This window comes from Cariama cristata, unplaced genomic scaffold, assembly GCF_000690535.1.
Source record: "Cariama cristata isolate BGI_N322 unplaced genomic scaffold, ASM69053v1 scaffold9195, whole genome shotgun sequence".
Taxonomy (NCBI): Eukaryota; Metazoa; Chordata; class Aves; order Cariamiformes; family Cariamidae; genus Cariama; species Cariama cristata.
In genome coordinates this window covers 1-26,909 of record NW_009615742.1, presented here as the reverse complement: position 1 = coordinate 26,909, position 26,909 = coordinate 1, and the positions used below count along the sequence as shown (strand labels likewise).

Below are 26,909 nucleotides of genomic sequence, written 5' to 3'. Positions count from 1 at the left end.
TTCCCTACAAATTAGGTCTCACTTTCTACAATGATTAAGTTTAAATGAAAACTCTGTGAACAAAAAAACACCCCCACCCAACAACTCTAATGAAAACCTTTATCCAGAGGTATACATCTGGCATAGAAAACTCCAGTTTCTACCGTTGCAGCATAATAAAGTTTTAATTGTTCAAAGAGAAATCTCTGAATATTAATATGAACAGGTAATTTTAAGTAGCACTAACAGTTCTGTCTGTGATCTGCACGATCCTGCTTTTGAAACAACAGGATGGATCCTCCTTGAAACTGGGGATCCACTAATATAAATTGCCTTCCTTTAAAAGTTTATAGTCTAAAATCATCCAAATTAAAATGTCTATGTTCCATTTTCATTATTAGCAGAGTGTCTCTATAGGATCAATGCTTTAAAAGGCTGAGTGGAGGGAAATCCATTCTTAACTACTGAACAGAATGGATCCTTAGGGGTGTCCTGCTATGTATCTCTTAAATAGAAATTACGTTATATCACAGAATAGATTTGGTTGGAAGAGACCTCTGGGATCATCGAGTCCAACCTTTGCCCTAACACCACCATGCCAACTAGACCATGGCACTAAGTGCCACGTCCAGTCTTTTCTTAAAAACCTCCAGGGATGGTGACTCCACCACCTCCCTGGGCAGCCCACTCCAATGCCTAATGACCCTTTCTGTGAAGAAATGCCTCCTCATTTCTAGCCTGAACTTCCCGTGGGGCAGTTTCAGACTATGCCCTCTTGTCCTGTTGCTGGTTGACTGGGAGAAAAGGCTGACCCCAACTTCGCTGCAGCCTCCTTTCAGGTAGTTGTAGAGAGCCATAAGGTCTCGCATCAGCCTCTTCTTTTCCAGGCTAAACCACCCCAGCTCCCATATAAACTGGATTATAATAGTTTATTTTGAAAAGAGTGAGAAGAACTTGTCATGCAAAAAGTTGCTGATCCTTTAGAGCTTGCTGCAATGATGCAGTGGATTGATTGTGAATATGACAAGGCATTATCCATCTATGTTCAAGTATTCCAGAAAACTCTTTCTAAACCAGTTTGCTATTTTTAAAGTACTTCTTTCAAAGATTTACAGCCTACTTATAAGGCCAAGGTGGCAGAAGAGAGAGAAGAAAAGATTCCCTGAACAGAACAGAGCAGAATAAATTGCAAGCAAAGACGAAGACAGTTATACTGAGTTGCTACCTCAATGCCAACATTCGGTTTTCTGTGTAGAACCTCTGATGTTCTCGGAGGTTGGCAATTATCATTTTATCTTTCAAACTGACACTATACATGCAACAAACTTTGCATTGGAAGTGGTGCAAATCAATACACTGGATTCAAGTCTCCTTTACAAGACAGATGTTCCCAAATTAGGTTAGTGTAGGTATCCCATAATAGACACAAATTTTGCTGCATATTACATCTAATTGAATTAGAATCTAAACCAGCCCTCTCCACTAGAACAGTAAAGGATTTTGGTTTATTCCTAGATTCTAACGGCATTTCACATTTCCCTCATATGCAAAAAGTTCAGAAGAACCCAGATGCAGCATTTCTAGTAAGTTACTCCATTTATGACATCTAGTATTTCCAAGACTTTCTCTTTTGAAGGCATTATGATATCTGTCCATATTCTGATGGACTTTCAATTTGAACATTCACCAGGTAAGCTGGAAATAACGACGTGTGTGTATTGTTTAGATACTGAAAATCTACAATTTCAAACACTGAACAAGCACCTTCAGTTGACATAAGTCTGACAACTCATCAAGCTTCTTACAGCTTTACTAACATCATTCATAGGTTATATGAGAAGATTATTTGTCTATTATTCTACCTTTTTTTTTTTCTGGTCAGCTTTCTTCTTCATATGGATGATTTTGCAAGTCCTTTTCCAGGTGCTATGTACAGTTCATGTTTACTCCAGCTCTTTTCACTTAAGAATTCAGGTATCACTTATTTAGAGTTAAGATTTATTTGTCCATCAGCTTCAACTGTGACTGCAGTTAAAGATGCCAACACAGGGCAAGAATCATAACATGTCAGTATTAAACTATTAAGGATTATTAGGAACCCAGCCTATGGAACATATGAAATTGTATTTCAATTTGATCCGAGTTTAATCATTGCTCTTGCCACTCAAATTTGCAGACTCTTCTGTTGCCAGTTCCTCCATACTTTCTGACATCCTTAATATAAATTTAAATTTCCTCTCCAGTGGTGAGTAATGTTATCTACTAGCTAGTTCTTCACAGTGATTTTAAAAAAAAATTAAAATCACTAAGTTATGCAATGTAAGTTGCTCCATTGCTTTCTCCACTCAATTTCCTACCACAACTTGTTTATATTATTACTTTTTCATTAGGTAACAGATAATATACTTGGAAACACTGTTATTCAAAGTATCAAGCAGTTGTAGAATTACTCTTCTAGTTATTATTGCTGATTACTCCTGCATAATGCTTTCAAATTACAGTTTTTTATCATGACTCTGAGAAGTTGTGCTAAAAGCCTGCTGTTACTGACAACAGCTTTCATCAGAGTATTAGCCAGGCCTTAAGAAATCCTGGGTCCAGGGACACCTTAATAGTTGGGATCAAGACTGTGAAATTGATTTAAAACAGAAGAGGGCAGATCTCATATTCCTGCAAGTATTTGTACTGCTGAACAGACACACTGCATTATTTTATAGGAATCAACTTTAAACGTTGCTGTTTCTATGCCCAAATAACCTAGGCATCCCACCAGGAATAACAGAAGTCACAAATGAAGTCAAGTAATCACACATACAGTGAAGCACACTTTCTTAGACAGAGAAAGTTGACCAAAAAAAAATAAAAAATCATTGTTGGATTCAAGCAATCAAATTGCGGAAGTAGAAATCAAACCATCTTACTATGGGACCTACAGAAAGAAGCCACAGGAACAGTTTGCTCCTGAGAACTCCCTTCTGAATTCAGTTTCAATAGCTTTTCAGCTACAATAAGATTTTATTGAAAGCAAGTGGGATTAGCAGGATGATTTTATGTGATGAAAGCCAGAGAGAGCTCGTTTCCTCCTGGTACTGCTGACAATTAGTCCTGATCACAAGACTAGTTGCTACTCAACAAACTCCTAGCAGTAAAAATATTCCTTATCGTGACCATCCAGATGTTAAACTTCTTGTTACCCTGGACACCTGCCACCTCTTTCAGATGGGACAATCGATGCTTCAGAGATATAGAGGAGGAAAAAAAAAAATATTCAGAGTTAGTTTAAAAGACTCTCAGTAGCACAGGCAAAAGCAAATTTTGCTATCACAACAGTGAGAGGCGACTTTTCATCCTGCAGGGAAGGCAGGCATAAAAAAACCCAAACAAAACCACAAAACTGTGATAGATGTAGAGGGAAAACCCTGTAAAGTCAGGTCCTGTGATCCTACTGATGCCAGAGAGAGACAGTCGTTTTGCAGAAGATGAAAAGCAATTCCCTGTTTCCACAGCAGCAGCCAGCAGCCCATCACTTCAGCTGACACCTCCAGCACCATGACCAGCCCAGCTTCACAGGGCTTTGAAGCCTTCGCCATTTTGCTGTCTCCTGGCAATCTTCTGTGGAAAACAATCTACCTTCCTTCTCTGAATAGGTTACTATTTCGATTAGGATTGCAACAGATAATTACTGAAGTACAAATCTCTTAGGTTCTGACAATGTCCTGAGAAAACGATGTGAGGTTTGTAGAGGAAGAAATAACCCATGTTGCTTGGCTTCCCAAACGTATATAACCTTCTTGCAAGGCAGGATGATGCGTTATTGAAAACTGAAGGTTCCGATAAAATTGTTTACTATTCTTAGCATCTTCCTGAGCAGAAGTTCTCTAAATATTTACTAATGCTGCCACAGTTTCTCAGCATCAACTATCAGAAATTTTCTGTCCCAGGAGCAGTGTTCTGTTCACCCAGTCATTATTTTCCCGCATGCTGTCCGTCTAGTTATGTCGTGCAAAAATGCCAAGATCTGTGGAATTACGGAAAAAAAATAATGTGGAGACAGCCTGTGAGTTGTTGAGGCTAATATGCAGCAATGAGGAGTTTCTTGAATCTTTGAGGCTAATTTAAGTTATAATCACATTCTTCTCATAAAGGAAAGACAGACACAGAAGGATTTTAATGCCTTCCTGGCTTTGTCAAAGTAGTAGGTTTTTGCAGATCTAACCTTGCAGAACAGCCAAATTTGAAGTTCTCCCCTTATAACCAAAATACTACCTGCTGCACTGAGTTGTTGTTCTCATCTAGATCTAAATAGCTTGTTCACAGCAACCACAATTGTATCAAGAACTGTATGACCCAAGTCAGACAACAATAACGACCCATTCCTTTATTTTCATGTGACAGACTCCAAATTTGTTGCTTTATAAACTGCCTTCCTTTACATACACTAAAAGGGCTGCTAAAATTGTCTTCCTGTTTTAACACATTGGTGAAACTTCAAATACTGAAGCATCAAGCCAAATCATTCTCCATTTTTGCAAATATCCTAATTTGCAACTTACTAGATCTCTTGAAATGAAATATTTCAAATCAGAAGATGCACCTTTGTTTTGGCACTGCTTGTAACAGTTAGCTTAGTAAATTGTTACTGACTTTCCCAAAAGTATGTGACATAACTAGTCTTTATCCACTGTGTAAATTGCATGTTGAATTTAATGCTAACATAGCAAATGAGTATTTTAAGGACAATGTGCTTTTATCCTTGAAAGAACTAAGAAACATGTTATGAATTTAACTGAATTTGCTTAGACCAACCAGTTGCAGCTGGTAACAGTACAGTTTTCTTACAGTTATGGACTTTAAAGCTGCGTGTGATTCTGAACTTGGCCACAGCAGATAGAGAAGAGGTAGCTACCTCCACAGAAATCCCCGAAACAACTGTGAGTTTAATTATGAGGCAGTTTAAGATGTGGTCTGCAAAAAAGGCAAATTTGGCCTAAATCACCAGATGTAGAACACTAGCCTCCTTCCAGTTTAAGTACCCAAATAGCTAATTTAAAGAAGCAGAAGAATTGCTCCTTTTTTCAGGACACAGATAGAGGAAGAACTGTGGTGTGGGGTTTTTTTGTTTAGTTTTGTTGTTTTGGTTTGGTTTTTTCTGTCAGTTAAAATCCATCTTTGAGAGTCTTTAGCTCAATACTATGGGCACTCATGTAAGAGAGGAGTTTGGCTCAAATGCCCATTGCAACAACTGCTTGAACATATTATTTTGTGACTGTTGATGCAAAATGTGTTACCTTTCCCGAGAGTCAGAAGATTTGAATTCTGCAACAGAATTCAAACCCAGCCCACCAGGATGTACGTGGGACAGTACATTAATTTAAGCCACTCTAAAAAGTTGCAGCATCACTGGCCTGACTACCCCGCAAGCCATCTATTTGAATTAAAAGTTGGTGTCCCACTGTCTTCTGTAAAAAACTTTTTCCTTTAACTGAGAAGAATGCTCTGGTCATGCTTTATGATAAGGAAATCAGTTTGTTTTGCATTTGGGTATAAGATGTATTGTGCTGCCCAATTGTGAAAAAAACTGTAGGGGCAACTGTAGGACTGCACAGAAGAAAACTTTCTACAATGGGGGAATTGTAAACAGCAGCCACCTTTTCCTCCCCTCCAAGTATCAAGAGAGATATTCTGGTGTGTCTGGGGGATTAGACAGGTGTTCCAAAGATTTCACTCTCAGACTGAGGGATCTACATGACCTATATACGATCTAAATCCCATCTTAGATATTCATAACCTCTTTTGGACCTTGATCCAGAGCTAGGTCTGTATACTTCAATAAGCACCTGGAAGAACGACTGATTACATAAATATATGCAAGCTGCTAAGAGTGAATGTTTCAGAATATCCACAACTGGACAGCGCAGTAACTGAGTTAAGGCAGACACAGTATACAAAATGAAACATAAAACAGACTTAGGAAAACAATCTTCAGAAGCAAAAAACCTAATAAATTCATGAACTTTTACATATGGATCATTTCTCATATAAGATGTTTTCTTGCTGGCAAGGTAATGAGCTTGCATTTGTCAAAAATAACAAATCTGTTTTAGAATGGCATATAAATTACAGTGAGTATGAACTCACGCAGTCAGACTTAAAGGCTGAAACTGTTGCTTGGACATACAAGAGATATCACAAAATAAGCACCCCCCTCCCCAAAACCTTACGCTTTCGGGTTTCATAATAATTCAGAATGTCTGCTCAAATATAGCCACCTGTCTATCGTTTTGCTGTCTACCTTAGTGTTTTTCTATATAGGCAGCAAATCCCAATGAGTCTGTTTTTGCAACACAAATGCATGAGATTAGTGACTGCAGGAGCAAACAGAATCAGTTTAAATCCTGTAAGACAAGTGAATGATATTACTTCACAAGTATGAAATCTGAGATCTCTTTGCCTTTAATTTAAAAAATCTGTACCTAATAATCACATTAAAGTCTGTTTGGCATGCCAGACAGCTTTTACTTCCTCTGTTATTTTTACAATTTGAACGTCCTTTGTAGTTACTGAAATTAATTTATGCCTTTCAGCAAATATTTTTTTAAAACTTTTTATCTATAAAGGTAGGTATTGTCAAGTACAATATATTTCTATAATTTCACATCTAAGTGCTTTTTCTCAATTTTTGAATTCACCAAAAACTGACAATCATTACTATAAATCTTTGTAAGGCTTAGCATTTATCAAATCAAACAATCTAGTTTTTGCAGAAATAGTAGTCTTGAAACTCCATTCCATTCGTTATTTATACTATGTTATAGGGTGTTCACGGAGCTTAGGAAATTAAAACATAACTTTTTTAGTTTGTTTTAAAAGGTCAATTATTTCCTTAAGTAGTGGAGGACAGGAATGAGAACTAACCCTGGAGCAACAAATTCAGCAAGGAAAATGGGTCAAAGAACAGATGTTTAGAGGATGACAGAGAGCAGTGGTACAGGTAACCAGGTCAGCAGGCAGGAATCCCGATTAGAGTTAACTGAACTCCATTTCCCTTTTATAATCAAAATACTTGAAAATCTAATTTATAACACCAGCAGATTGCAATAAAAATGACTTAAAAAGCTGTAGAAGCTTTCAGTTACGAAAGCAGTAAGATTTCATTATACAAACCCAGTTGAAAATTCATCTTTATGGGAAGATTGCTAAATTCCCAATAAGTACACATTAAAATGACAATTAGCAATTTAAATAATTAAACATACTGATAAAATGAGCACAACTTAACCTCATCTATTTTGGGCTGATTATTCATTGGCTGTTAAAAGATGTCTTCCTGAAGAGAAAAAAGATAAACATATCTGATATTCAACATGACAAGAGTTAAAGTAATAAGCCTTCTTACAATATGTCTGCATCATGGCTGTAAGCTTAACCTAGCTCTGAGCTGAAAAGCACAGGAATATGTTGCAAAGATATTTATGCTGGTATCAGGTGAGGCAGCATAAACAGAAACAGTAGAGCTGAATGAGCTCATGGGCACTACAGCATGGACATAGCTGTTTATGGTTGGATTTTGGCTGGTACTTTCCCAGTGGCCTGAATCCTATTGTGTGGATGTACCTGTTTGGACTGGGAATCTGGTAGACAAACCCATATAATGGGCCTTATAGTAATCCTTATTTGTGCAGTATTTTGAGAAGTAACAATTAACAAACTTAAATGTCTAGAGAACCCCAATTTGAATAGTATAGAAAAGAAAAAAAAATCTGAAAGAACACTTTGTCAGGAATTACTGAATTTAAGAACAGTCAAGCTAAGGTATACGCAGTGATTGCTAACCAACTACAGTGACTATCTGGCTTTAATTTTACGTTTTTAAAAATGAGTTCACACATGCTTCCAATTGTAGGGCAGTTTTGTTTCCTCCCCCTTTCTTCCTAGATAGCTTGCACTTGTTAGTCTAATCATAGACCATATGAAGAGAAGGACCTAACCTCAGGCAGCATCTCTACATTGATGTTGTTTCTTGCAGATGTGTAACCTGTTCTTACAAGCCTGCAAATATGGAGACTCCACAGCAGCTTATTCTACTGCTTTATCATCTCCATTGTAATTCTTTGCCCTTCAATGTCTAACTCTGCAGCCTGTGATAAAATTTGAGGCAATTACTTCTTGCACTAAGAAACTAATACAGTGCACAAAAGCCCCTTCCTCAGTTTTCTGTTTATGTACTTTAATACTTACATCCTCGGTTTGTATATTCTTTCACAGTTCAACAACATGAATTCCTTCACAATCTTTCCTTGTAGGTCACACTTTAGAGACCTATTCTTTTTATTCTCATCTGGACTCTTTACATTGAATCATATGTTTAAGTGCAATACTGAAAACTAGACACAAACTAAGGATGTAGATGCTGGTTTACCATCCTCCTGTTTATATATTCTCAGTAAGATGCTTACCTTTTTCACAATTCGCTATTTGTTGACTTGTATCTAGCTCATTATCTCCACTAATCCCCACATTCCTCCTGCTTTTTAAGAGCTATCCCTAGTCAGTTGTTTGGCATCTTTCATCTGTGAACCTGATCACCATCTTGCTTGTGTCCTTGCACATACTATGTTTAACTTCACCTTATTTTTTGCATCTTATTTTTCCAACTTGCCCTGACCTTTTTGAATTCTACTCATCTTCCAATATACTTTCCAATATACTTTCCAATATACAAACCTCTTAGGTTTGTAAGATTTACATGTGTTCACCAGATTCTGGGGTATCAAAGTCATGTTCTAGCAAAACCAAGGAAGAATTTTCCAAGCTGAACAAATCTCTCTGGAAATGAGTCAGGCACACAAACTTTTTCAGCCTTCTTTCTTCGTGAAAAAGCAGTGTTAAAGCTCCAAGCATTAGACACTTGGTTTCATACTGTTCGAAAAACTCATTAACATGATGGCAGGAGGAAAATTCAGAAATATATTTAAAAACCTCCAAAACAAATAAACCCACAAAACTAAGCTGAAACAACACCATGAAGCTGAAAAGTTCACAAAAGCCAAGACTACTCTCCTTAAGTCACTTCATCCTGCTTAAAGATTGCCAGTAGAAACGAATATAGTTTGATGTAAGAATTTACTTTTTTTAAAAAAGGAAGTTTAACACAATCTAAAATGGAATTTTAACAGGGTAGTTAGATGGAGTGAATTTCACCGATGCTCTTCTGGTACATATGAATGGTTTCAGCTTATTCGTTAAAAAGTATTGAAATATTTTGCTAATCTTTTTTTGCTGCGGAAGAAAGCTTTCGGACAGAAGCAACAATGGAGAGATAATTTTGGATTGGATTACTTTGAACCATTTTGATTAATACATATTGAGCTAATCTACTATTAAAAAGGGTTTGAATGCTTAAAGTCACATGGTAACAAGCACACTGTACTTTGTCAATCCTTTCTACTATAGTTCTCTAACTGTGAAAGGAAAACCAAGCCTTACTGCTCTTGATACTTTACAGGAGAAGAAACAAGCAGAAAGTGGTCTCAAGTTTTTAAGAAGTATTTCCTGTCACAGAAAATGTAGGAAAAATGAATTTAAATTTGCCTTTGAATGTTTTTCTTTTTTAAGATCATTTAAAGTGCATTTGCCAGATAATACACACTTCAACTTCTCTCGGGCTTGACTAATGTTAAATTAGCTGTGAGCAAGGGATTCCCAAACCCTGCTACGCAAGCTATTTCAAAAGAGCACTTCATACACCAAAACTTCTCTCGCTGCACCTCTCCCAGTGGAAACAGGGAACAGTCATTTGGGGAGCAAATGCTGCCTGCACATGCAAACACCTCTTTTTCTGTGCATAAAGTTTAACAAAACCAGAAGTCTTTCCTGCAGCTTTAGTGTAACATTTCTTATTCAACTACGGTGATGCCCAAGCAAAACAAGAATCCTTGCTGTAAATTCAGATGCTATTCTATGTCATGTTCAACAAACATAAAGGATAAGCTGTACATCTTGTTCGACAGCTGAATGGATATATCTGCAGTAGCTCCCAGTTTCAACATTTCTGATACTGATGCAATAACAGTTTGAGATCCAGAGAAGTTTCCAGAAAGCTTTTAAGTGTTTCCTCTTAAAACCTAATTGCTGCAACTCTGTGCGATGTAATGATAAAAGCAGCAGAAACTCTAATAAGTAGTCCACATCAGGAAAGTTGACCTAGCATTATCAAGCAGTTGGAAATTTTTAGAGAAGTAAAAACTTGTTTGGAGAACACTTGCATTAATCATATAGTTGGAGGTCACTGGAAGTAAAAAAGATTACACTTGGACCTTTCTCCACACATAAAAATCTCTGAAAATTCCTTTTTTCACACAAGAAAGGCAGCTCCAAGAACATACACCTTTCTTCATTTCTCTTTCCAGTTCACTGAAAAGAAAAGCATGTTGCTCAAGATTTCTCACTTCATGGAAGAAGCAAGAGAGCTTTGTTTTTTCTTTCCAGTACTGGATGTGTGTGAGTATGGCGGCCACATATATTATGCAAAAATGTTTTTACACCTGCGTCAAGGAATAAAGCAGAAAATGGGTGCAAAAAGCAATCTTAAGATAGTGTCAGTTTTGTGATGGGTATATGTGGAACCATTCTGCATGTCTATATTATCAGTATCAAGCAAATTAATCAGTTTTTCCAAAGCAATATCAAAAGGTCTTTCCCATGCACGCTGCATAGTACCAAGCCATATGAAATATTTTTGCTGTTAATACCTGCTTAGTAAAATGTAACATCTTTTTATTAAAGTCACTCCACTTCAGTAATAGGAATACTTTAAGGAATATAATAAACAACACTAAATAGAATAAAGAAAAAAAGACTTAATTTCACTTGCGTAGCAGGTTAGTAACTTCTTGATATATTCACTTATTTGCAAATAATATATACTGTTCTAAAGTTGTAAGAATGGAAATGGCTTGTTTTCTAGTATATGTGAGTCGCAGAACTGTATAGATGCATTAGATCTTTAAAAATAACTTCTAAAAAGATCTTTTTGTGATTATATGAACGGGGGGGGGGGGAACCTCCCACACTTAAGAAGTAAGCAGATTGCCCAGAAGGCTATAATGGGTTATGTTTCACTCTAGCCAGAGGCTTTGTTTCCCATTATTTAAGATAATTCCCAAAATATAATAAATAAAGAACATCTAATCTCAAAATGTACACCAACAGATTTAAACATTATTCTCATTAACCCTTCCAGAGCCTATAAAATAAGGTCAGCTGAAAGGGCTTTCAAATGGTCCTTGGCAGACACTGCATCATGTTCTAGTGATCTATTGCCTGAAAAGTCTTTTACAGCCTAGTCCCTAAGGGTTTTAAGATCATAACACTTAAAATCCATAACTACAAGCTTTCTTTGATATCTGGTACAATACTATAAAATACTTGTTAACAAGGATATTAATCATTTTACACAATATCATTATTAACCATGCTATAACCCAGAAAAAGGGACTGAAATAGTATCATATGTATAACTCATTTTAAAGTTTGTACAGATATTTCAGTTTAATTAATGGAAACCACCTGTCTAAACAGCATTAGCTCATCTACATTTTTTAAGGACTGGCTTGAAACAGAAATGTAATCTTTACCCAAGTCACACAAACATTCACTTGCAGTGAAAGGAGGTTGCTACAAAACCCAAAGCGCATTGTTTTTTCGTTATTGGGTTACAGTAGCTCAAGTCTGTAAGCACCAGAATCCCCCATCCAGCTGATCAGTTACAGCTGTTAATTGCGGAGGGAGACTGGCTGACATCTGCTTCTTGCATAGTTAGTTAATGGTTCACTTCCAGGTCCTAAAAGGATTGTAGCCTCTCTCAAAAGACAATGTCGGCCCCCATATACGTCTGCCTTCTACACTGCCTGTCTTGTTCTGGTTTGTCACTCTCTATACAATGCAAATCTGGGTGAACTCACATCTGCCACTGATCGACCCAATTCGTGAGCAATCTTTTCCCATCGACCTGGGGTCCCCCCTGGGAACTTAACCATACTTCTTGTCAGCTGGCTGAGGTCCTCCTCTGTCCATTCAGGTGCCTGTAAAACATTTGTAAAACACTCATTACACTGGGATATTGGACATATTTTTGTGACGTAATACACTGAAAAAACCTTCACACAAATTAATCAAATCGTGTTAAAAAAATAAAATTAGTAGTTTCAAGTATCTGGGTACCATCCCCCTGTGCTGTTGCTGAAAACGCATAAAAACAACAGACCAACAGTAAGATATTAAAATCCTTAATGCTCAAAAAATGCTTTTTGTATATTGTACACACTAACACATTTAATTTCTATCAACATTTATACAATGTACATAACACTATAAAAGATAAAGGTAAAAAGCCACACTACTTTTATTGAAGATAAAAATCACAGATGCAAAATTTTAGACATTTATTTAATTGCACGTGTAAGATTTTTCAGCAAAGAAAATATCCTCATTTTTACATTGGAAAAAAGCCTCTAAATAAAACAGAACAGTCATTTTAGCTTTTTGTCACTGTAATCACCCTATGTTTTAGCATTCTGGGATGATTCAGGAATGAAATCTGTTGATTCTAATATTCCATGAAGACTATTAAACAACACCCCTCCCTGCCCCCCCCCCAGTTATGCCACAAAACCAAACCAGATGCTTCTACCACCCAATAACCGAAAGATGTAAAAATGTGTTGCTCTAACTACATAAGACAATCTGTTAAAAATAACTGTCTTCATAGCAGCCAAATAATAGCAAACAAAGCAAGGAACACACAACTAGGGCAGTTTAAGGCATGAAATTGTGCTTGCCTCAGAAGGCAAGATGCAGTAACCATCTTTGACATCTGCAGCATCTTTGGCAACGACCGCAGAGCCGAATCTTTGTTACCACCACCAGTTTGCCATTTTATGTATTTTTAAGGAATTCTTTATGACATACCTCTTCTAATCACCATTTCCGATAATGAACAGGCGCATATCAAGCGGTTTGCATTACAGAGCCATCAGCACAGAACAACAGTCAGAGGTGAGTGACCCCAGGGACCATCTCCACAACTACAGCAAAGCTTCTCCCTGACACTAATCCCGCCTGTCATTCTCCCACTGTGCTCTAACCACACTGACATCCGCCTGCCGCACTGCAAGCTTAACGGGGCCCTTCCTGACTTTTTACTGTCTCCCCCAATCAATGGTTCAAGCGTGCTCTTTTCACCATGTCCAAATGGCAGCTTCACTCATAATCAAAGTGCATTGCTCCTGTTAAAGGGCTTCCCGAAAGGCTCCACCATTTGCATTCATTTGCAAAGCAAACTACTTTTATTCACTTTGTTCTGCTATCAAGAGTGTTCCCTGAAGCAGATAAATTGGCATAAATACACCCTGCCACTTAAAAGACAGTAAATAATAGCCAATAGTAGCAAGGATTTCATCAATCGTCCTAGTTTGGATCCATGTAGTCCTTTATTCAATGCTGAAAGCCTCAGTCATATTCGGGTAGTTTTTAATACAAGTATAAAATGAATTATCTATGATGATTCAAATGCAAGATGCTTAAATAATGCACATGTATGTGAGAGATTTTGCACATACATTACATGCATTATACACTTATATATAGTACAATTACACTCCGGCCTACAGAAGAAGTGATAAATCCACAGAAAAATCTCCACATCGCACAATAACCCCATTACTTTTATTGTATTAAACAAGTTAATATAATCCATATATTTATTTATTATATTATACTCAGAATATACATTTTATACTAAAATATTTCTCAGATTTTTAGAAGGGAAGATTTGGGGAACTTAATGCTCTACTTATAAAAATTTTCATCACTGTAATTTAAATAATGAATTCATCTAAGATTTTTGCTTAAAAGCCTTTTGTTGAAAAATTAGTCACATTTCATACCTCAAAATTAGCCTTAATATGCAGTTTACTGTAATTTTCTATTTAATTTGTATTAAAACTTTGTGTGATTTTTTTCTGTTGTTTTGGGGTTTTTTGTTGTCATTGTTTAGGGGTTGTGGGTTTGTTTTTTTTTTTTTAAAAAATTAAATTCACAGTTATTCTCTCTTACCATATCCAAAGCATATCTAAGCAATTACACACGGAAATCAAGATGATCTTTTCAGTGATGTACACAAGTCTGAAGTTCTCTGATAAGTTTTATTTTCAGACTTTTTTGGTAAGCTTCGATTTTCCTATGTGCTCACAACTTTACCAGCCATTTGTAAATCTTACAGAATTCATAAGGTTATCTTCCTAAATAACAGACAAAATTACAACTGTTTGGTAGATCTGTAGCTAATTACATAGCTAATTCACAGCATAAGAATTCATTAGCTACATTAAAATATCAACTTGTTAATCTTATTTCAAGCTGACAAGAATTTTAGAATATGAAGATCTAAAGCATTTATAAATTTAGAAAATCTTTGAAAAAGCTTTTATAAAATCCACTCTCAACAGCTAAAGCTTTAAGAGAGCTTTTGTGAATCTGCAATTCCTCAGCAACAGTTAATTGTGTCTTTAGATGCAACAGCGCCTACTGTGATCCAACTACTATAAGCAGCTATGAGGGTGGTCATGGTGTGAATGTATTCTCCCTGTTCTAATCTGTAGCCAACTGTAACTGCGAGAGTCAAATGAATGCATAAACATACTGCTTTGTCACCTAAAACCATGTGTGTCCAATATTACTGAAACACTGGGCCAAAATTCATCTCTACAGTAAAGCAATGGAAGACACCACATGGTGAGGGGACAGCTGTTGTTACTACACAAGCATTCAGATTTTGCATCAAAAAAAGCCCCATTCTGGGATTAACTCCCCATACTGAATACAAAATTAAAAGTACAGAGCCTTTAAAATGAAAATAAGCTACAAGTGTAGATATAAAAAATTCATAGCATTCCCATAACTAATAATCCTTTAACATGGTTTATCATACATAGCTGGCAATATTGAGGGATTAGTTCACCCAAACCACTATGCACCTTCTATAGAAGACACACGAATGCGGTTTATTGTTTAGCATCACTCCTACACATGCATCTGCACTTAGCAATTCCATACCACCTCTTTCAGCATGACAGAGTTTTACACTATTAGGGGTTTTTTTGTAAATATGAGCAACTCTAATTTCTATTACATTAAAAGCAAATTTTTAGACAACAAAGCATTTCTTTTCAAGAAAAGAATCTGACTTGATTAGACCTGTTAACATTAGGAAGTATAAAACTATATACCCTTTGATTGATAAAATTGGGAAGTGGCTAGTATTTGAGAGTTTATAAAGAAACTTAAAGTTATTTATATTGACTTGACAATATGAGATAACTGGACTTTTTTTTAGATTAAATTTTACCTTTAGACCATTCCTTCCTGTCATCAGTATACTGTAGATTCAATTAAAATCACTGTTGTATAGAAGTTTAGCTAATGTTGTCAATCTGGCTAGGACTTTGTGCTATGCTTCATCTAATTTTGGCGATTCACTCATTTGAGCATGTCTAGTCCATGATCTTGCAAATAAACCATGAAGCAGCATTATTTAAAAATATCTGTGCAAACATTTGTAGAACAAGGCTCCTAGGAAAATTCCAGACAGTTTTGCAAATCAGGAAACATTTAACCTATAAGAAGGTGGTGTTTCTATCCAGTAACTGCAAGAACAGAATGTAAAGGTTTTCCTGATTTAACTTCTTGCCCATAATGTCTTATTTTTCTTATGACTTTTTCAATCTTCTTACAGTTTCTTGCACCTTACCTATAAGAAGCTTGAAGTCACTCTTGTTTTATCATGTCTAATACACATCTGGCATTGTGATCCAGTTGTTGCTGAACTCGAAGGATCTGCTACAGTTCTAAAGATCTCTCGTGAAACTCTGAAGATCTGCTAAAGGGTATTAATGATCTGAACTCGTATCCAAAGCCACATGTTCAGGTCCTTCAAAGCTCTTACTCAAATCCAGCTTCCACTAGTACCATTTTTATTAAGTGAGTCAACAAAACCAAAGACAGCTATGCTGTTTCAGAGCAACGGTCAAGGTTGGCCAGTAAGCTCAACATTTGTGCTCAGGGAGTCCAGCTGCAGAAAACTTTACTACATACTTTGTGATAACAAGAAAGTTTATATTTATCATTCATCCTTTCCAGTCCCACTCTGCTCTGAAAAAACAGGGACTACATGCAGATACCAAGAGTAAGAGGAAGGCAAGCGTACAGGTTACCTGTACTTCCCCTAATATTTTCCCAGACTCCAATTATTTTCAGCTCTAGGAATTTCTCTAGGCTGATATGTTTTATCTAGTTAGTAACTGTCAATGAATCTGTCTTTCAGGGTTTTTTCTGGTCTCCCCTGAAACTATGTAAACTTTCTGGATTTCCACCATCTTCTTCATAAGGAGTTGCACACATCTGCTACTCATTATACAAGGAACCATCTTATTTCGTCTGTTCTGAACCTGGCTCCTGCTAGCTCTGATAACACTAGCTCTTGGCTTTGAGCGAAGAACCATCAAATAGGCTACATCTACTGACTTCCATGTCACTTACAACTTTTTTCAAAATATCCCTCTAGTATTCCCCCATAAGCTGTCTCTTCCTGGTTAAAGAGTCCTAATCTACTCAGCTGGTTTCTCATATAAAAGCCATTTTATGCATAACAGTGCCCATGATGCCTTTTTCTAAACCACCTCCAATTCCATTATAACCAACCTCTTTGAAATGAGGTAGCATTGCACACAGCAGGATTAATCATAAGTTTATACAGTGGAATAAGGATTCTTCTGTTTTCCTCTCTATTCCTTTCCTAATTTCTAACATTTGCATTAGGATCATAGAATCATTTAGGTTGGAAAGGACCTTTAAGATTATCGAGTCCAACCGTAAACCTAACACTGCCAAGTCCACCACTAAACCATGTCCCTAAGCACCACATCTACACGCCTTTTAAATGCCTCCAGGGATGGTGACTCTACTACTTCCCTAGAAAGCCTGTTCCAATGGTTGACAACCCTTTCGGTGAAGAAATTCTTCCTAAAATCCCATCTAAACCTGCCCTGGTGCAACTTGAGGCCATTTCCTCTCATCCTATCGTTTCTTACTTGGGAGAAGAGACCAAGCCCCACCTCACTACAACCTCCTTTCAGGTAGTTGTAGAGAGTGATAAGGTCTCTCCTCAGCCTCCTCTTCTCCAGACTGAACATCTCCAGTTCCCTCAGTCGTTCCTCATAAGACTTACCCTCCAGATCCTTCACCACCTTCGTTGCCCTTCTCTGGACTCGCTCCAGCACCTCAATGTCTGTCCTGTAGTGAGGGGCCCAAAACTGAACACAGTACTCGAGGTGCGGCTTCACCAGTGCCCAGTCCCGGGGGACAATCACTGCCCTGGTCCTACTGGACACACTGTGTCTAATACAAGCCAGGATGCCATTGGTTTTCGTGGCCACCTGGGCACACTGCCAGCTCATATTCAGCCGACTGTTCACCAACACCCCCAGGTCCTTTTCTGGCAGGCAGCTTTCCAGTCAGTCTTCCCCAAGCCTGTAACGTTGCATGGGGTTGTTGTGACCCAAGTGCAGGACCCGGCACTTGGCCTTGTTGAACCTCATACAGTTGGTCTCGGCCCAACGATCCAGCCTGTCCAGATCCCTCTGTAGAGCCTTCCTGCCCTCCAGCAGATCAACACTCCCACCCAGCTTGGTGTCACCCACAAACTTACTGAGGGTACACTTGATCCCCTTGTCCAGATTGTTGATAAAGATATTAAACAGAACTGGCCCCAGAAGTGGTTTTTGGAATGATTCTGAGCTGATGTTTTCAATGAAGCCAGCACTGATAACTCCTAAGATCTCACTCCTCAAGGATCACAGTCAGCTCAGAGCTCATCATCTTGTCCATGAATTTAGGACAGTCATCCACTGTATCAACATTTGCATCACTTTATATTTACACACTCAAATTTTTCTGCCATTTTATTGCCCAAGCAAACTCATAAGATCATTCTGCGGTTCTTCAGTGTCTGTTCTCACGTTCACTATTCTAAATAATACTACCATTGACAAACTCTCTTACCTCAAGGCTCACCTTTTTACCATATTATGATGTTCACTATATTATACAAATACACTGAGCAGCACAATTCCTAGCAAAAACTCAGCCAAACTCCACCGCTAGCCTTGCTCTACTGAAACAGCTATTTATTTCTACCCTCCATTTCCCATCTTTTAAATAATTCTTTACCTGGGAAAATATCCTTCCTCTTATCCCATGACTGCTTTCTTTCCTTTAAAGCCTACAAGCCTTGTTAAACTCTTCGGGAAAATCAAGCAGACTTTATCCATCATATTACCTTCTCCCTGCATATCTGTTAATCGTTCTATGAAGCCCAGAGGGTTTCAGGCAGGACTTCCCTTTACAGAAGCAATGATCAGGAGTCCATGCAGGTCAAATTTCCTGGTGCTCACTAATTCTATTCTTTATTTCAGTTTTTTTATAGTTTTCCCTAAAGAGATGTCAGACAAATTCCACTGACAACTTAATAAACAGAATGACACATTTGCCATTTCAGTCCTCAAGCACCCAAGAAAATAAACAGTTAATTAATTATTTAATCCTTAAATTGTCTTTGAACTCTTGGTTGCATATCCTCTGGTCCCAGTAACCAAAATAATTTAATTTTAAACAATATATTACAAAGGTCTAAAAGAACATCAGAGATTAATTTTAGAATTTTTCAAAGCAACTACAAGTAAATATGAAGATACAACTAGTCATCTTCACTTATATCATAAGTTTGTCAAGATAATAACCTAAGCATGATAGTTTTTGTTTATACTATTCCTCACACAGGGATGCATTCAGCATTAAGAGCATTAAACAATACACATAACAGAAGTACACAGCCGCTCTTAGAGAAGAGTGAGAACCGAAGAACAGAAGCATAAAGTTTCATCTGCCTCAGTATCAGGTCTTCTACCACATGCAGCAGCAAATGTTCTAGGACAGAGAGATTCTTTCCCTCGCAGCTGCCTCCAACCCAGATTAGGGACTTCCTAAACATGAACCTGAACCCATTTCTGTAACAAAGCCAGTGAAGAAGTCGCCTGCTCTCCTCATCCTATTTTTACTTCTAATCAACATTATAAACTGCCTTTCTACATATATTCAGTTTCTCACTTCTCACCATGCCCTGATGCCTTTTCATTTCTCTGTCCAATATATTCCTGCCCTGCTCTACAGCTCTATATGTAATATAGGAGGACAAAAGCAAAAACAACCAACCAACCCACCCGCTACCAGTAAGCACAGTGGTTTCTTTAATTTCAAAACACACAGTTGAGGACAATTTTTCTGCAGTAGGAGAGTCTGTAGGAAAAGACAGGACTCCACAGGAGAGATTTTTCTAGACCTTGCCTGCTTCAGAATGGGGATTTCACAGACGTCTCCGTTAGTGCTGCCTTGAATAATTCTGCATTACCCCTTGCAATTCACCACACTATAGACCATTTACAATACTGAACACATCCTTGCAGGTATACATGAAACTCTAGTGACATTTTGCAACAACAAAAATGTATCTGTTTCCTGTTCCTTAAGTAAGTGTTACTCTTAAGATCTTCCCTTTCATCTTATCATTACTTTGTCTCTATAAGAAATCTTGCTGATAAAACCTATCAAAAGCTTTCCAAAATCGAAGTACACAGTAAAGCTCTAATAATAAGACATAACTTTTCTTTAAATTCACATTGACTTTTTACTATTATTTTAAAATTGGCACATCTAATAGTATCATTTGTTTCATAATTTAAAAAAATTACCCAGTACGGAATTCATGCCAACCAGTCCATACTTCCCAGAATCCTCAATGAAGCTCAAAAATTGGTTTCCATCTCTCATTTCAAGGCTCATTTAAGTAATTTCTAAAATATTAACAGCATTATTAAATGGATGTAATATTAGAGTTCTTTTTAGGTCAACTAATGGCGAATACCATTGTTCCAAGCAATTTTTGACTGCATGTCAACAGATGATTTTTAAACAGTACCCCCAAAAAAATAAAATAAATCTAAGTTTGAGAATTTAAGCCTATTAGAACCCAAAACACAAATATATCCAGAACTGTATAATGTCAATATAACAGCTCCCCTATGTTTTTGGGAAAGTAAAAACAGTTGCCATTTATTCAGAAACATCAACTAAAATCTTTATTTACAAGTACATTTCACAGCTAATACAGGTCAAAAAGGAATTAAGTATTCAGCTTTCTCATTCCTAAGCTGTGCATCTATATGTATCTCTATATATTGCTTGCTTAACCTTTTTTTAGGAAGCCTGAGTGAATAATAGATTATTCCATTACCACCTTCAGCAGTATTACACAGTGCTGCCATGCTATTCCGAGAGTTTTATAATAAGCCATACCTTAAGACTAAAAAAATTTGTGTTCTAACAGACAAAAAGTGGGGCAGAAGGATGAGAAGTAAATATAAATCAAGTTAAGAACCAGCTACATGAAGCAGTAAGACAATTTTTTAAAGTTATTACTATATTCAGAAAGTTGCAGATACTCAAAAAATAGTAGTACTCGGTCATCTGACAGAAAAGGTGGCAAACAGTGACTTAAAAATGAAGCACTGGATGAGCTATATACTCACAAGATGATTGCTATGATGTTACATTCATTCCAACATCTCTGGCTTTCACTTCTACCCATCAGCCCTTCTGTGTCTTCCTCCCAGACTGAGCAGCCCTTTAATAACAATTATTTTCTCTCATGAAGGCACCTACTAAGTTAAAAGGTCACTATCCAAGTATCAGTAGATACCATTTCCAACGCTTGAGTAATTTCTACAGATTTTCTTTATGTCTATTTTCCACCTTTTTTCATGTAAATCCCCAAATTACAAAAAGCCGTTCAGAGCTGATCTTTCCTCCCCGCTGCCGCCGCCCCCTCCAGTTATTTATTCCTGCTTTGAGAATTCAGAGCCAGGAGCAGTTCTTAATACTTTGAAAGTGCTCCAGTTCTGTAGGGGAAAGCAACGCTGAGCAGTAATTTTCAGGTTTTACAGAACAAGAACACCTCAAAAACATCTCTAAATTACTTTAATAAAAATATTTTCTTGTCAGTAGAGCTGAAATTGCTCTAAAATAACTTGTTAAAGACTAGTCATTGATATGAACAATCATCTGGTCAAAACCTACATCACCTGGAAAAACAGGGGAGATAAAACGAATGAAAACACTTCAGTATTTTATTATTAAAATCTTCAGAAATATGAGAATTTTTTATCAGGTATCCATGGGCAAGATTTTGGTAGCCAGTGCAGTTTCTCTGGAAGGAGGTGAGGGGCTACCCTGTGTTGGACACAGCCAGCTCCAGCAGACCCACTGCAGGAGACAGCTGAGCCCATCAGCCAAGTTGGTGGCACCTCTGGGGAAACTTATTTAAGAAAGGATAAAGTGCTGCACAGCAGTGTGAGGATACAGAGCAACGGAAAGTGTGAGAAACAGCCCTGCAGACACCAAGGTCAGAAGAGGAGGGGGAAGAGGTGCTCCAGGCGCCAGAGCAGAGGTTCCCCGGCAGCCCGTGGAGAAGACCATGCTGGAGCAGATGTCCATGCTGCAGCCTGTCGAGGACCCATGCTGGAGCAGAGAAACATGTGAGAAGGAAGGCAGCAGCAGTGACGAACTGTTACAGACTGATCAAACCCCCCATAACCCCATCCCCTCTGCATCACTGGGAGCAGGGAGGAGGTAGAGGAATTGGGAAAGGAGAAGTGAAGTTGAGCCTTCAACTTCAAGGGGAGTGGGAGGAAGGTGTTTTAAGTTTTGTCTTTGTTTTTCACCATCCAACTTTATTTCAACTAGCAATAAATTAATTTTCCCCAAGTCAAGTCTGTTTTGTCTGTGACAGTAATTGATTACTTGATCTCTATGCCTTTACCTCAACTTACAAGCTTTTTCATCTTATTCTCCTACGGTCCTGCTGAGGAGAGCAAGTGAAAGAGTGGCTGGGTGGGCATCTGGCAGCCAGCTACAGTAAACCCACCAAACAATTATGAAGTAACAAATTACAATAACCTGGTTCGTATTTTGGGGAAGAACTCCTCTCCCCTCAAAACTCCAGGAGTAGAAGATTACCAGCATCTACGGTTGCCGTTGCTGGTTACAACAGCAGAAATACCAGATTTAAAGTATAAGTCTGCTAACAATATGGTAGTCTGCAAAGCTTCCTCCACAAGAAATAAATAAAAAAACCTGTTATCTATTGGGTATTACAAAACAAATCAGTTGGATTTCCTACGCTAACCAATGATAATTAGGTAAAAGTTACTGACTTCTAAGCAAAAGTTACTTCCTCAGTGATTTAGGTGTTTCTGAAAAATTTATTCAGATTTTTTTTCTTTTTTTGAGTACCTTATGAAAAAATGAAAATCTTCCATGGATGTCTACACTCTAAAGATGTTATTGTCACCTCTTTTAAATGGCAGCATGTATTGGTTGCCTTCATTGAAATACTGAAGCCCTTTCATGATCACAAAGGTTTAAAGAGATCACAGATAAAAATGACAATTCCATAACACACAGATGAAATAAGCATATATGAAAAAGACAAAAAAACAAGAACAAAGTTTTTAGAGTGTAAATGTCCTCATTTAAAGTTAGAGAATAATTACTCCCTACAAAGTCCTCAAATAGTATCAGAAGCCTAAATTAACTAATGAACTTCCTACCACCAGCTTTCTTTAATGAGAGTTGTTTTGAAGAATCACTTGTATTTCAGTTTTCCTTGATCAGGAAAGTATAAAACATAACTTCTATCTGATGAATAAGATGTTTCTCCCAGAATACTTTCTTTTAGTCAATTAAAACTGACATTACCCTTGCATTATTTGAGAATGGAGTCAAAGTGAATGATTAAATGCATACCACTTCACAGTACTGAATCACACTGGCTGAAGTTGGAAGGGACCTGTGGAGGTCGTCTGGTCCAACACTTTGCTCAAGCAGGGCCACCTAGAGCCAACTGCTGAGGATCATGGCCAGCCAGCTTTTGAATACCTTATCTCCAAGGAGGGGGACTCCACAACCTCCCTGGGCAGCCTGTGCCAGTGCTCTGTCAATCTCACAGTAAAAAAGTGTTTCCTGATGTTCAGAGGAACACTCACATTTGTGCCCCTTCTTGTATCCTGAATCACATTCATGCATCCTGAATCACAAAGCCGTGTTAAAACAGTTAAATTTAGGTGAAGGTATAAGTAATTTATAGGTTAGGAAGTAATTAAAGACAAAAGGTTTTTCAAAGTTACAATACTTAAAGTTCTACATAGCTTGGGGAAAAAGAGGTACCTATCAAAGTCAGTGTAGAAATGCATCCAAAATCCCACAACTCCTCCATGCAGTCACAACATATACATGGAAGCACAGCCTCCTATAATCTGCTGTTGCACTTCTAGTAAATTTGATTTTGTTTTCAGGGGTCATCCTTCCTATGGTATGAAGGTTAACACTTCAGGAGCTACAGATCTAGTACATCTCTCAGTACCTACTCATCACATCATTTATTGCCATCCTTCTCCTGCTAGCTCACTCACATCAAACTTCAAAAATCCCAGAACAAAAAGTGTATTATATTATACTCTTTCTCCTTTCTTAAGCTGATCCACCAGTCACGCTGACACTGCTGTATAGAAGACACTGAGGTATGAGGTTGGGACAGGAACTGAAAGACTGTTCTGTGACGACTTCTCCAGCAATGTTCTAATTAGAAGACACTTGGAACCCTTCTTAGTAGCGAAGCTGCTGTGTCCTCAAAGTGAGGTATATTCAGCACCTAATCAAGGCGCAGGTCACTGCAATACCTGAACTTGTTTAACAGGAGGAAACACAAGTAGATGTCTTAAGGTTCATTCCAGCCCTAAGATAAAAGTTTTCATGAAACAGGACTGGACACCGGAAAAAAACGGTATTTTAAAATTCTTGTTCTTTGCAAAGATCAGCCTATCTCAAAACTTTATCAATCTGATAACAGAAATGGGATGGCATTAAATAAAGTGCATGATCCTTTCAATTCATACATAAGCTGGAAGCTCATCAACTGGAAGTGACATAGAAAGAGCCAGGTTTACTGGTAGAAGGGTGACTACAAACTTTCAGTGTTATTCAGAGATCAAAAGAGCAAAAGATACTACCAAATGGATGAAATAAGGTCCTTCCAGAGACACAGAGGATCTAGCTTTAGAAAATAAACAAACATACATGCTTTTTAGGCCAGGTTTTGTTTAGTTTAATCCAGAATGGTTTTCTGATCCTGTTCACACCCCTACACCCAGCTACATGAACATAACAGACTAACATCACAGAAGTGGGACATCAGCATTCAGGTGTCAATTTACACTAAGTTTAGGCTGAAAATCAGAGAATGCTTCAAACGAAGTGATTTTCAGCATGTTAAAAGGGCCTAGAGGGACTTGGGTTCAGAGAGGAAGAGAAAAATCCTAATCCATTCTAATATGGAGCTTGTTCCATAGCAAGTTCCCTCTAGCATTAACATAAAAATACATTAACTAGTCATTTGCAATATATCAACTCAAATATCATTTTCCTTTTAAAAGGAGCTAAAGCCAAAAAGTAGTGAAGCATCTGTCTCTAGCAATACACACCTGAAAAAGGCCGCAGCTCTACAAGTAATGCTTTCACACTTCAGGTTCTACCAGGCTTTGATATTAGATTTAATATGAAGCTTTCTTTAACCTATAGCCATTAACATGACCAAATACACGCAGGAGTGTTTCAAGTATCTACCTACATTACCATAAGGCTATCTGAATATTCCTCCTGTGAAGTAGATAGTTTTCAAAACCATGAAAAATAATTCAAATTATGACATATTTTTAGGGCTTTTTAAATTAAATTGTTCTGTCATATTTACACAAAACCCAGCTAATTTTGTCTTTTTCTGTTTGTCATTACAGCAAACCATGGGAGGAGAAAGGTTACTTCTTGCTGCATGCTCAAAATCAAATCTACTTTTTCATCACACAAGCCAGAGGAAGAATGTCACAATTAAATGGTTCATAAATATAACACTAAAATTACTATTTAAGTCTATGTAATTGAACAGAAATTAAAATGTAGTTTTTAATTGCATATTACAACTTAAATGGTAGCACTTAGCAGAAAGTGTTAACTCATTTATTTTTTAATTGTTAGCTGCTTCAAGGCAATTGTTTTAATGCAGAAAAAAGTGAGAAGCTCTTCAGTAAATTTGATTGTAGGACACTCAGGCATGCAGATCAAATAAACTATAAGTTGAATAGGTAATTACGTTTGGCCTATGATACATTAATGTGGAGACAAATTCCCAAAGAAAGGGACTAAGTGTTTTTCATTTAATATTCTCTCAAAACACCACTCTATTTGGATTTTTAAATTCAGTTTGAAAATTATTTTCATTTGATAGAAAACATGAAATTGCAAATCTTCTAGAGTACATAAGTCAATGAATTCTTCAGGAAAATAATTCTGTAACTTTCACCAACTTCGATAAATAAGTGCAGAGGGTAGTAAGTCCTCAACAGATTGCAGGTGGCAACTGTCTTCTTAATTACCTGAAATTAAAAATCTTTGGTGATGCTGTTAAATTCACTAAAGAAGATGAGCCCAAAGGCATGCAGATACATTAAAGCATATGATTAGTCTATATTAGTAAGGAGTGTTTTTCCTTGCAAGGTTATTATTTGTCTCATGAAATACTAAGCAGACTATGCAAGTGTCAAAAATTTAACAGCATTGGACTGTTATACGTTGGGCTGCATACTTGTTTTTAATCCACTTCAGTATAACATGGCATGTTACAGGTATTCCGAAAACATTTAATATATGGCATTAAAAAACATTCAGTATACTAAACCATCCTCATTCTTACAGACTGTGTCATAATGAACAAGATACTATTACTTGGCTAATACTGCTGACTGACTGCTCTGCAGTGCTGTCCTCTGTCTCTTTTCTCCTTTGTTCAGCTTTTCTGTCTTGCTTCCTGGCACACTTTATCATAAAATAGAGATCTTATCTCAATAACTTTTGGATTTTTTTTTTTTTTTTTTTTTACCTTGGTCTGTTGCTGGCAATCTCTTTCTCCTACCTTCATTCACCTTAAACAGCTTATCCAAAATCAGGTATTTTTGTCGTCCCTTTCCTTCCTTCATCATATAGTTTCAGTTGTCTCCATCAAAAGTATTTCAACACCACAGTTAATGTCTAAATAACATTCTTCCTTCCACATTAAATGCAACTAAATTCCTTCACTGGCAATGCTATCTTACTCTGCCAGTAATCAGTTATTCCCTAAAACAGCCTGGATATTCTGATTTCTTGATTTTTAACTCAAATGCAAGAGGTACTCTGCATCCCAAAAATGCACAGACATACTGCACAATTACAGAGCAATTATCTTCACCAGTGGTATTGAAATATTTCTTCTATACTAAGTATGACCCATCAAGTTAGGTCTATCAGTATGTCAAAACCTAATGGAAAAATCCAGCACCCTTCTCCAAATGGACAAGATGTCCAAAGATGATAAAATTCTGCTAAGCAGAATAACAGAACTTAGAGATTTGGTTTCAATATACAAGTTATCTTTGGTAGAGGTGGTCCCTCCCAGCTTCTTGGGCACCTCCTCCTTGGCAGGGCATAGGGAACTGAAAACTCCTTGACTTGGAGTAAGCGCTACTCAGCATCAACTAAAACATCAGTGTGACATCAACATTATTCTCACACTAAATCCAAACCACAGCACTGCACCACCTACTAGGAAGAAAATGAATCCTGTCCCAGCTGAAATCAGGACAAACTAAATTTTCTGTTCTGTTTTCCAACAG

At 37.3% G+C, this 26,909-nt stretch overlaps 1 protein-coding gene across 1 annotated transcript in view; it reads right to left on the bottom strand.

Moving 5' to 3' along the window:
• The window catches only part of LOC104161472 (dnaJ homolog subfamily C member 1-like), a gene marked incomplete at its 5' end in the record, with an annotated part of 15,389 nt that extends 3,327 nt beyond the window's left edge, over window positions 1-12,062 (bottom strand). The window contains one exon of the mRNA XM_009699926.1: window positions 11,943-12,062. Within this exon, the coding sequence (XP_009698228.1) occupies window positions 11,943-12,062 (120 nt within the window). The remainder of the gene's footprint in view (window positions 1-11,942) is intronic.
• Window positions 12,063-26,909: the final 14,847 nt, after the last annotated feature.